This window comes from Sinocyclocheilus grahami, unplaced genomic scaffold, assembly GCF_001515645.1.
Source record: "Sinocyclocheilus grahami isolate Dianchi unplaced genomic scaffold, SAMN03320097.WGS_v1.1 scaffold28.1, whole genome shotgun sequence".
NCBI classification, from domain to species: Eukaryota; Metazoa; Chordata; class Actinopteri; order Cypriniformes; family Cyprinidae; genus Sinocyclocheilus; species Sinocyclocheilus grahami.
Genome location: NW_015505207.1, coordinates 1905914 through 1918261, shown reverse-complemented (window position 1 = coordinate 1918261; position 12348 = coordinate 1905914). Strand labels below are relative to the sequence as shown.

General features: G+C 36.4%; 1 protein-coding gene across 1 annotated transcript in view; it reads left to right on the top strand.

Annotated features, from left to right (window-relative positions):
* Positions 1–352: 352 nt before the first annotated feature.
* The window catches only part of LOC107569973 (sodium leak channel non-selective protein), a 115485-nt gene continuing 103489 nt past the window's right edge, over positions 353–12348 (top strand). Inside the window, exons 1-8 of the mRNA XM_016256153.1 lie at positions 353–427; positions 2687–2773; positions 2932–2993; positions 3601–3741; positions 7534–7716; positions 10658–10741; positions 10857–10996; positions 11078–11206. Of these exons, the coding sequence (XP_016111639.1) occupies positions 2952–2993; positions 3601–3741; positions 7534–7716; positions 10658–10741; positions 10857–10996; positions 11078–11206 (719 nt within the window). The 5' untranslated portion in view covers positions 353–427; positions 2687–2773; positions 2932–2951. The remainder of the gene's footprint in view (positions 428–2686; positions 2774–2931; positions 2994–3600; positions 3742–7533; positions 7717–10657; positions 10742–10856; positions 10997–11077; positions 11207–12348) is intronic.

The following is a 12348-nucleotide window of genomic DNA, read 5'->3' as shown; positions in this document are numbered from 1 at the left end:
GGTCCGTATCTATATTATTAATAGCTATTATTTATTATTTCCGATGATAATTTAAGGATATGTTGACGTGTTAAATTACAATCGATTCAATAGGCTTATTAGTTGTTTCTGGTATTTTGTGTTCAAAGCTGATGTTTATGCAAGAATAGTGACTTAAAATTCAATTTCATATTTCAAAGTTTTTCATTTTAATGTCCTTTTATCAACATTTAACATTCATTAAAATAATAAGAAACTAGTTTCTCTCAGTACCGATATGTTACACATGTCAAGGCCTGCGGGATCTCATCCTGCGCGCTGTGCTGCAGCGGGTCACGCGCGACGCGTCCGGTGAGCATCTGTCGCGCGGCTGCTGTGCCTGAAGCTCGAGCTCAATACAACGAGTCATGGACTGTACTCCGCATTAACGGCGATACTTCAACAACCGGTAAGTCTTAGAGCGTTTTTCCTGTCGTTTCGACACGTGAGTTCGATTAGAGTGTCAGATAAGTGGTTTATTTTGTTTTATTCGTCTTGTTTGCACGTCTACCAGGAAGTGTATGCAACCGACTGCGCAGTCAAAAGGCCTTTGTTGAAAAATACAGCGCTGTCATTGAGTGAAAACCTTCTCGGATACGCTTGTGACAAATTTAGACAGTAATGCACACAATGACATAATCGACATGCCTTTGTATTTTATGTAATTCGTGTGTTTTCTCGTAAGAGGTTATTTAGCAAGAGCTATAGCGGCAGCAGCTCTGCTCTCATCTGTTGCCATGGTAACCGTGTAGCAGCAGGAGGAATCTCCCTGCATGATGCTCTTGTATCATGGCTGATGTCACTGTGTTCCGGTCTGCCATGTAGCCTTAAGTATGCTGACATGATTTCGAGTCAGTTTGTTTTGCTTTTACATGTGATACATTTTTGAAGACAAGTGGCTTTTGGCAGTGGTCTGTAAAAATGGAGGTCTTGTGTTGAATAGCTGTGTATGTCAAACAAAAGCAGGGTGTTAAATTGCATAATTGTACAGTGTTATTTGGATCACCCTAAGATTAATGATACTGATTTTGCGGATCTGAAAATGTCTAGGTGGTTGTTGGTAAAAACACAGAACTGAGAGGCTTAACATGAAGAGAGACAGATAGGGAAAGATAAATACTTTATTGATTTAATTTTAGGGAGTCCCCACCAGGAATTATGTAGTAGCAACCAGTGTCATAAACAGTATTTGCCCACTGAGATTGATTTTCCTCCTTTTTTTAAACACAAAAGTAGCTGTAAGCAATAACATATCTTAACGGAACACATGCTTTGCTAAAATAATATATTATAATTTTACAGTCTCTGTTTGATTATACCCTGAGCTGTCACAACAGCTCAGGGTATATTATATTTTTATGATATAATTGTAGCAGGTTTTTAGAGTTGTTCGGAATGTTTAATTTCATAATTACACCCTTATTTTAGGACTTTTCTTTTTCTCCATGAAAGGACAGACACTCTGGATGGATGGTTGGTATGACTAGGTCTACAAAAAATAATATGAAAAGTATATCAAATGTTAAAACACAACAGATAAATTCACTACAGCACAAATTTCCAAGACATTTATTTTTATTTGTTTAATTACCTTTGCCCTCAGCTCTGGTTAATTTCTGACACTGGTTGTGGGTTTACAGCCTAGCCTTTTGTTCAAAATCCATCATGAATGAAAAGTAGTATTGTTCTGGTTATTAGTGCTGTACACATTAATAAAATGGATATAAATTTGATGCATTTTTGTGTTTGGCACAACTTTAGTAGTAAGAATTTACACATACACAGAGAATGTGTATATATTATTCATTCTATATGTCTATTTTCTGTAGTTCTTAGATCAAATGAAAATATGAAGTTGGGATTGGATATCCAATCTAATCAGTTGTGCTACAGTATACTGTATACTGCTTTATATTCTGTAGCAAATTTTAGAAACAAAAATGCCTTTGGGGGCAATAATTATCCTTCTCATAGCCTATACAATCTAATCTAAAACACAAACTGCTTATGTAACAAACTAGCCTAAAAACTCACGACACCAGCCACTATTAAAGTGTGTAGTGATTGCATCCTGCCTTTAGGCAAATAGTCCTTTCTGTAAAAGTGAAACTAATTGTAGTCTTCTGCAACTTACTCCTACATTACTGCACTTACACCCTGTAATTTTGTTTTCAGTTGTCTTCAAACCCCTATCAACATACTGTATGCTAACTGTAGCAAATACTTTGCAAATTGTCTGTGACTACATAGAAGCTGTTCTGAGGAGACCACTATGTTCTTGACATAAATGTAAAAACTTTTAAGATTCAACGTTCCATTGTAGGCTTCAAATTGTAACAAATGTTTTTACTGGCAGACAGCACACACTTTAATTTTGAATCTTGCCATTGTTCCGAACTGCCCTTCGAATGACCTTGATGTAGTATAATTCATGTTCTTTGAAATTTTTACCAAATCCAGAAAAGCTCTTTGTCATGTTATATGATGTTTGACGCACGAAGGCCCGTCTGACCTTACTGGAAGTGACAGTTCGCTGGAGTGGATTTGTTCCTTTTGTGTTGATATCACATGTAAAGGTCAAGCTTTCAGCTGTTGTGTGATGCAGCATTCATTGACGGGACTCCTTTATAAATAAGAATAAATGGCTAATGATATTCTTGCAGGATAGACCTCGACTCCACCGATCAGCCGTCTTTCGTATTGAATTCAGTTCCTCACTATGCCGGGGATGAATGCACCAATGAGGAGCCTGACCGTGAGTAACCTGGTCCCACAATCCCATCCGTCCATGACTCCGCCACTCAGTGTTGCGCATATGCCTTGTCTGATGTGGTGGACATTATTTGTCGATTTAATTGTACCCGTTTGGTACACCATATGCCATGTTGACTAACTGTTTTGTGTTATTTACAGGGTATGCCTGATCGCATGTTATGTGCAGTGCTGGAGCAATTTCAGCTTTACTTTTCCCGTTGGTATGTGCGCTTTGTTTCAGTGAGTGTGTGATATCCATGTTTTATTATTGTCCTCGGTAAGAATGGCTCTAGTGCCAATATTATGCAGTCTCATTATCGGTCGCCTGTCGTTTGTGTTGCGCTGAAGATCCAGTGTGATCTTTGCAGAAGGTAAGTCGTTATTTCTATGTCAAGTCAACAGTCTATGTTTTATGTACATCATATGCTTGATTGTGTTTAATGGTGGCTGTGCAACACTACAATACATACTGTCTGGTACCATTCAGAGCTGTGTCCTCATGCTGTACTGTACAGCCACAATGAACACATAGCTCAAATCTGCTTGCATGCTGTAGTTACTAGATATTTCTGTGCTTAGGACTTTTGATATGACACTTCCTCTGAGGTGTTTTTTAATGCCACAAAATTATAGTAATTAGCATTTAGCCTGTTATAAGCTATTTTGCTTTTTTCCCAAACTAAATCTCTTTTTATTTTCTAATGCTTAGAGCACATGTAGAGGTAGCATCTAATAAAGAATAAATCCAATGGCTACAAACTGATTTTAAGCTTTGGCTGATGTGTGGTTTAAGTTAGCATTTGTGGTCGATGTGCTTTTGTCTTCCAGATCCACTCTCTCTATAGCACAGCGAGCCCAAGCATGCTGAAGAGGAAGCAGAGCTCGCGGGTTGAGGCCCAGCCTATGACCGACTTTGGGCCAGATGAAACACTGACAGACAGTGCAGACATACTTTGGATCAACAAACCAGTATGTGAACAATTCTCTGAAACCTTACCATGTGGCTCTTCTTCACAATAATTTGTGACCCACACATACTCCCAAAATACATAATACATAATTAACAAGCTAAAACCTTGTCCGAACCAGGTGCAATTTAAATAAAATAGGACACATTTATTCCATGTTATTATTATTATTATTATTATTATTATTATTTTGTCCAAACCAGTCATATATCCACCTTATTTTCAGTAAGCTGTTTCCTTTGTGTGAGACTTCTGATTCATTATTTGCTATAGGTAAATAACTAGAAGAATTAGAAAGTGCAGGAAACAGTAATACTATTTGCACTATAAACCAGTGTGTTTATGATTACACTATTACATTAAAATAATATGATAACAAATAACAGTTTGCATTATCAACCAGTATAACTGGCTGTTTTTGTATAGCTAAAATAACTGAAAGCAGCTGATACAAGAAGCACATTGAAGTTAAAAATAGCACCCAGTATCCAGCATTCAAGACATTTTCACGGCATCTTGGTTTAGCCCCACCCACATTAAAATCTCATTGGTCCAAAATCCTATTCTCGTCTTGGTTTAGCCCCACCCACATTAAAATCTCATTGGTCTAAAATCCTCATAACTCATAAATGAGTAGTTCAGTTAAATTATTTCACTTACACTATTGTCATTCCAAAACTGTATTTATTTTTTCATTAAACACAAATGGCGTTTTGAATAATGTTCTCTCTTTTTCATTTAACAAAAGTATACACTGACCAGAAACTTTCAAGATACAAAAAGGACAAAAAACTATTATAAATGTAGCTCATCTTGTGCACTATTTTCCAAGTCATATGATGCTATTTAAAGATCATTATTTTGTGTATTTGGTGTAACAGAATATGTTGACATGCTTTAATGTTCAAAAAACACATTATTTTTCTGCTTCAACACTAACTGCGGTTACTGAAACCACGCCTTCTTTCTTTGCTGCACATTTGGGTGGCATTATGCAAATATTTCCACATAGTGAGGTAGATATGGGGGGGCGTGTTAGAACGAGCCGTTTTAGGGGGGTGTGGCAGAGTCTTAACTTTGATAAAGAATATCTCTTTTGAGACTTTAGTCTTTGCAACTTCAGGGATCTTATCTATGCACAATCAGCTTGTAACACTCCAAAGAGAAAGGAAAGCTTTAAATTGCATCATATGACCCCTTTAAAATGTCTTAAATTCGGATTCAATGGGTCTTAAATATTTTTGGTCTCATTACCGCTAAAATATCTTCAGTCTGACGGACCTAATGACTGTTTACAATCATTGGACAGACCGAAGATTTTTTCTTCCCCACGGTAAGTTACTGCGTCATCAGAGAGAATTGCAGTAAGTTAGCAGAATACAGAATACAAGGTCGCACTGAGGCTTACTCTGTTTGTCTCGAGACTTCAGAACAAATGAGCGTGACAGCACACATAAATTCAGAAGAAATGTTTAGTTTATTCATAACATGATATAGTTAACACCATGACATGACTATTTTGCTCAATATTCTCATGACGCAAAAAAAACATTCAAAACACCTACAGAGTGCATGCATTACGTGAAGTCTAGTGCGCGTGCGCATTTAGAGTGTGCTCTGCCTGATCACTGCATGATTCAGTCTATTAAAATACATTCAGAATGATCACAAATTCAAGACATGGGGGCAGAAAATGTGTATATTTATACCACTTCATATAGTTAATCAAGTTCACACGGAAGAGTGCCTTTTTTCTCCAAAAATTACCATATACAATTGTGATATTGTTTTTTTACAACAGTTCAATAAACTAGAAGTTTTATAAAGAGACTTACGTTTTAGACACCATATTGCCTGTTTTTGCACTATTTCGCCAACAAAAATAATTCCAAACAAAGCCACAGCGCTGTTTTGCGTCTCTGAGCAACATGCCAGCGTTTTGTTCCTGAATGAATCAACTGTTTAAATGATTCAGTTAAATTGCAATGACTCACTTAACAGTGACTTGCTGCCACCTACTGGCCATTTTAATTTCACTTTTAAAGTATCTTTTCATTTTTTTAATTATTTCAAATATCAGTATTCAATGTTTTATGTTTAATATATCAAAAGATTATTTATGCATTTGTATCATCAGGTTAAATGCATTCATGTCCTGCATTAAACTGTGTGTAAATAAATCTAAATGCCTCTTCAAGTGCAGCTTATGTCTGGATTGCAAAGATGAATTTTGTTGATACTGATTTCATTTGCTTGGTAACAGCCCAAATGTCTTATTATTCTAATTCACTGATTAAATGTAATTTGACTCAAAAGATGATGCACACTTATAGAAAAATGGCTACTTTAGGAGTCAGCTGTCCACGAAAGTCCTTAAGATAGCAGCATGATAAAACACTCAATCAGTTGAATGAATGACTCAATGACTCACTCATTAAGTGTCTTTGTTGAGAAGTATGTTGAAAAGTATGCATTTTCCCCCTCAACATTTCTTATTTGTATACTCATAAATGCATTTAAAACAATCTCATAACATTATTTATTGTAGTTGTAATTATTGTTATTTGCAGTGTAAATTATTTCATCTGATATGTAGCAGCTCTATAGTGTACATTGAATGTATTGATAAATTGTAATAATTTGACATGAAAGATGATGCATACATCTAAAAAAGTTTAAAAATAGGCCTTTGTAAAGGTAAATATGCAGATTTAAGTATGTAAAACACTGATGAAAATATTGCTTCAGAATAAATTGTTTACTCCACCAAAAATCTAATTGATGCAGTTATTTTGCGGGGATATTTTGTATGGAATATTGTCTGCTGACATGAAAATTTCACTGTATACCGTAGAAATAAATATCATTTATTACAGCAATGATATTTCGTTTTCTTTTAAATTTTTACACATTAAATATTACATATATGTATGTAATAAAATGTGTATTTCCATTACAGGTTTAGGTCTTACATTTTATATAAGGTGGTATTAAAAAGGTCTTAAAAAGTCTTAAATTTAACTTGTGCATGTCTGCAGAAACCCTGAGATTGACGTTTGTGACCCTGGACCACAAAACCAGTCATAAGGGTCAATTTTTTCAAATCTATTTGAAAATCTGGAAGCTGATGTTGCAAAAAAAAAAAATTTTGGAGAAAAATTGTCCAAATGAAGCAATGCATATTACTAATCAAAAATTAAGTTTTGATATATTTACAGGTGGAAATTTACAAAATATCTTTATGGAACATGATCTTAACTTAATATCCTAATGATTTTTTGGCATTAAAAAAAATCGATAATTTTGACCCATACAATGTATTGTTGGCTATTGCTACAAATATACCCATGCTGCTTATGACTGGTTTTGTGCTCCAGGGTCACATTTATTCATTGAAAATATTCTGTTTATTGAAAATATTCTACTGTATAGCAGAGATAAAAATTTCACTGAATATTTGTTTGGCATAAGAAAACTTATAGCACACAAATCACAACAGACACTACACTCTTAAAAAAAGGTATGCAACCGGTCACTAGGGTGGTACCGTTTCAAAATGTAGTGAAATGTACCATAAAGGTACAAATATGTACACATTTTAGTTATGAATATTCACCCTTTAGGGGGTAAATAAGATACAAAAGTGTACATTTTGCAAGGGTACCACCCCAGTGACAGCTTTTGTATCTTTATTTCTGAGAGTGTAGTGTACTCGCTCAATTAGGAAAAGGTGTAAAACTGAAACTATGAGGATGTTCCATTCTCTAAAACAGATTGTGTTCTTTGTCCTCAGTGGGTTCATTCTCTCCTGCGGGCCTGTGCCATAATCAGTGTCATTTCGGTGTGTATGAATACACCTAAGACCTTTGAGCACCACCCACCCCTGCAGTATGTCACGTTTGCCTTTGATACGCTGCTGATGTTCCTCTACACTGCAGAGATGATCGCCAAAATGCATATCAGGGGCATCATCAAGGTAACACACTCAATCAGCATTGTCACAATTTACAACAGAAAAAGGAAGAGGAAAAAAGACTGTGTCCTTTGGAAGTGAATAAAGTAGGCAGGTGACTAAATAACGTATGGACAGTTTAATTGGCGAATCAAGGATAACAACTGCACAGAGCGACATTTGCTTCCTGAACCTGCAAAGAGATACCTGGAAATTTCTTTATCTTTCTTCTAGCATGGAAAGCAGTAAGGTTTATGTAGAAGATATAGTAATTAATTTGTTCCTTTAAACCTGAGATCGTGTGAGGACAGGGTGATTAACCTTGCAGCAATTATATGCGACGTTAACACATGCATTTTAATTTTATTGAAGGAGAGTTGCTCGCAGCATTATTATACTTGTGACCCTTAAAGGGGTCCTATTATGCTTTTTCACTTTTTTAATTTTAGTCAGTGTGTAGTGTGTATGTTTGGGCATAAAAAAGATCTAGAAAGTTACAAATTTCAAAGTCCACTCCAAAGGGAGATATTTAGTTTAAAAAAAAATCCCTTTCAAGAACTACAACGAACAGCTCGTTTGGACTACAGCGTTTGTTTTCTGGTGCTTTGTGATATCACAAAGCGGCTCATTGGAATATCATTACAAATAATTCCCGCCTACAGAAATTCGAATGGTTGGGGGGTGGGGAGGGGGCGAGGTTGTGGTTAGAACGCTTGGTTGAGTGAGTGCATCAGACGAGAAAACGAAGAAGTGCTGCTGCAGAGTTAGTGCATCAGAGAAAACCAAGAAGAAGAGATGCTGTGCTGTAGCGTCACATTTTCGGCATGTCTAGAACAATTCTTACAAGTATAACACGACGTAGCTGGGCGCCGCGGACAGATGCCGAACGGCGCCACCGGTGTGCCTACACTCATAGAAAATAAAATATTTGAATTTTAAAGACATGGCGCCACGCGACGCTCCGTTTCTCATCCGGCGTGCGACTGCCTGAAACGCTGTTTTTTTGTTTGGGCTTCCGAAAGCGGATGATGTCAGGAAACAGTGGTTGCAATTTAATTTTTAACTCTGTTCCTGAGCATTATAACCCCAATTTGTTATTGTGTGCTGCACATTTTACTGAGGACAGCTTCCACAACATGAGGGAGTACAGTGCCGGATTCGCCCAAAAGTTTTTGTTGAAAGATGGAGCAAGGGGCGTGGCATTACTGAAACACTGTCTCAGCTGTTCGCCAATCACAACGGACTGGGACAGCTAACCAATCACAACACATTTTGTTTTTCGGAAGGCAGACCTTCATCAAAGCTGGAACTAATCGAGCCGTTTGTGCTAGGCTGGGGAGAAAGGTATTTTAAAAATGTAAATTATGTGAAAAATAATGCGTTTTTCGAACCACCAAGCAAGAGAGTACACCCCCAAAACAAAATCAAGACTTTGTAAAAGAGCATAATAGGACCCCTTTAACTCAGTTAATTAGGCCAGTATATTTGTTTTGTATTTCCATCTTTTGAGTGCATGTTATGATCTGTGAAATTCAGTGACATGTTGTTTTCTTTATCACTGTTAGCAGGTATATTTTTGACATTAGGTATATTCTGGACTCGGAGACATGATTAGTTGGTAATGCAGTGGTCTAAGCACTGAATTCATATAAATAATTCATTATCAGTTGCGAATTAGGCCATCTATTTTAATCTAAGTAACGCATTCATCAGCACAAACAATATTCCAAATTCAATCTCTGCCAGTTGCTGTTAATAAAGTCAGTCAGACCTTCACTTAGTTTTTAAGCTATCCATTTAATAAATCATGGTTTTCTGGTCTACTAATTTAATGTGAGATCTGAGCACGATAGCTAATTAGAGGCTCTGAAATCCCAGGGGATTTCTGGGCAGATGTCTTGGGAGAACAAGTGCTTCAGCCAATGAAGTATCTGTCTCTCTGTCTAAGAAAAGCCACCGGTGCATGAAGGCAATCTACACTCAAGCAAACAAACAAATGTCACACCTCTGATGTCATTTCCTGTGGACCAGCTGTGCGTGTGAATAGGTAGTTGACATGATAAACCCTGTGTTGTGACATGCAGCAATTAATTAAAAAATTTTTTTTAATGACCTTAAATGTATATTTAGAGGATATATGGAATATATACTTTAAAAAGTATAAATATATGTACTACCATTAAGCGGTTTGGGGTCGGTAAGATATTTGAATGTTTTAAGCTTTTTAATGCTCACCCAAGGCTGCCTTTATTTGATCAGAAATACAGTAAAACAGCAATATTGCATTTTTTTCCTATTTTAATATATTTTTGTCACGTGATCCTTCAGAAATCAATCTAATATGCTGATTGAAAACAGTTGTGCTGCTTAAGATTTTTTTTGGAAACTATGATACATTTTTTCCTGGATTCTTTGATGAATAGAATGTTCAAAAGAAGTGAACTATTTGAAATAGTAATGAATTAGTCACATTATAAATTTGAAATTAATTAGTCACATTATAAATGTCTTTACTGATTTTATTTCTTTAACCAGACATTTAAAATCATAACAGGACTATTTAAAATACATTTTTGAAAGCTTAAAAGAAATGCTTAAGAGACCAGTAGCAGTAATGAGAATATGGGTATGTTATGCATCCACTACATGAATATAAAGGACTTCTAGCTCCTGTTTTTGGTTTGTCATTATTATTTACTGTATTATTTGTGTGCTTTACCATTAGAGACATAGTTTGATAGTTCTCATTACATACCTAAACCATGTTTAGGTCTTCTAGTGCACACTTGTTAGTCCATGTCTGGCAGGATAAATACTCTGAAGTACTCACACTTCTGTTTGCTGAATTTCTCTGGCTCTGTTGTTTATAGCTGCCACAATCTTTAATTAAACCGGCGGACCAGCTGCCACTCACCTGTGGACTTTCATTTACAGCCTGTGTCTTATCACCTGCCTCTGTTTCCAGGGAGAGAACTCCTATGTTAAAGACCGCTGGTGCGTGTTTGATGGCTTTATGGTGGTCTTCCTCTGGGTCTCTCTTGTGCTTCAGGTAAGGAAATTATCTTCAGTGTTATTTCCCAAGTAAATTGTTTCTTTCAAATTAAAAAGAACTGAGCTCCATAGGGAACTCCACTCATCCACTTGTTCCTCTGAATGGTCTCAAGGTGTTTGAAATAGCAGAGATTGTGGACCAAATGTCACCCTGGGGAATGTTACGCATACCAAGGGCCCTCATTATGATCCGAGCCTTCCGAATCTACTTCCGATTTGAACTGCCGCGTTCCCGCATAACCAACATTCTCAAGTAAGAGCCCCACGAGCCCAAAGAATGTGAGAAATGGCAGCTTGTTTCCATATCAGCCACTTAAAATTCACTTCCTCTCAGGCGGTCGGGGGAGCAGATTTGGAGTGTGTCCATATTTTTGCTCTTCTTCCTGCTCCTGTATGGAATCCTGGGGGTTCAGATGTTTGGAACCTTCAATCATCACTGCGTCACCAATGAAACACAGAAAGGGTAAGCAAGTTTCAGCACTATTTTCTTTAAACTATGGAACCCATTTTTACAACAGGATATTAAAAAGGTAAAAAAAATTTAATATTTAATAATTAAAAATTATATAATATAATATAAAAAGTATTTTTAAAAAATTTAAAAATTTAAAAAGGTGATTGTGACTTGATATCTCATAATTCAGACTTTTTTTCTCATGAGTTTACACCTCACAGTTCGTTTTTTTTTCCACCATGAAATAAAAATGAAAAAGGTATTTACAACTTTTTTTTATCTAAGAATTCTGACTTTTGTCTGCACTTATATCTCGCAATATCTGAGATATAAACTCATAATTCTAAGAAAAATAGCCTGAATTGTGAGATAAAAAAATCATTTTATAATTACTTTTTGCTATTTTTTATCCCGTGGCAGAAACAAGCTTCCATATTAAATTAAATAAAATCAACTGTCTTAGATTTAACTTAATAGCCCAAGAAGTCAAGAACTGCTCTTTGTGTGGGGAGTTTTATCACACTCCTTTTGGTTTATTATCCCTGGGATGAATCAGGGGTTTTAACATTATGCTGCAATTTTTCCTGGCATCAGCGCGAGATAAGAAGTATGCGTCTGTTGCTGTACACCTCCCACACACATCTGTTCTTTGGAATATAAATCCCATCAACAGCTGTAAATGGTATTAATAACAGATCATCATTTTCATCGTGTGATGTCATGGCCTCATAAACACTAAACAGTAAGAACAGCCACATTATATGATACGTTTGTCTGAATTTCTCATTTCACATGGAGGTGCTTGATAAGCCAACAGAAATTCATGTCTAAAAATGAACAGTAAATCTTGCTGGAACACTCGCACGCATCCCAACTTAAGGGCGTGACGAAAGCAGGGTTGAGCGCAGTCTTAATGCAGTGCGTGTATGGAGCTGTGGAGGTGGTTCTCTTTTAAAACCCAGGCCTATTTAATATTCCTTTGCAAATGAGTGGCATGTCAGAGCCGGCTCTAAAACAAAGAGCCTAAACCATAAGCAACAGAAGAGTGTGCTGAGCACTAATCACAATAATTAACGTTTCCTGTGTTGCCTGGGCGTCGTGCACATGCTCGCCTCTTTTCAGCAGCCTGGCCTCAATCCGTCTATGTGCAT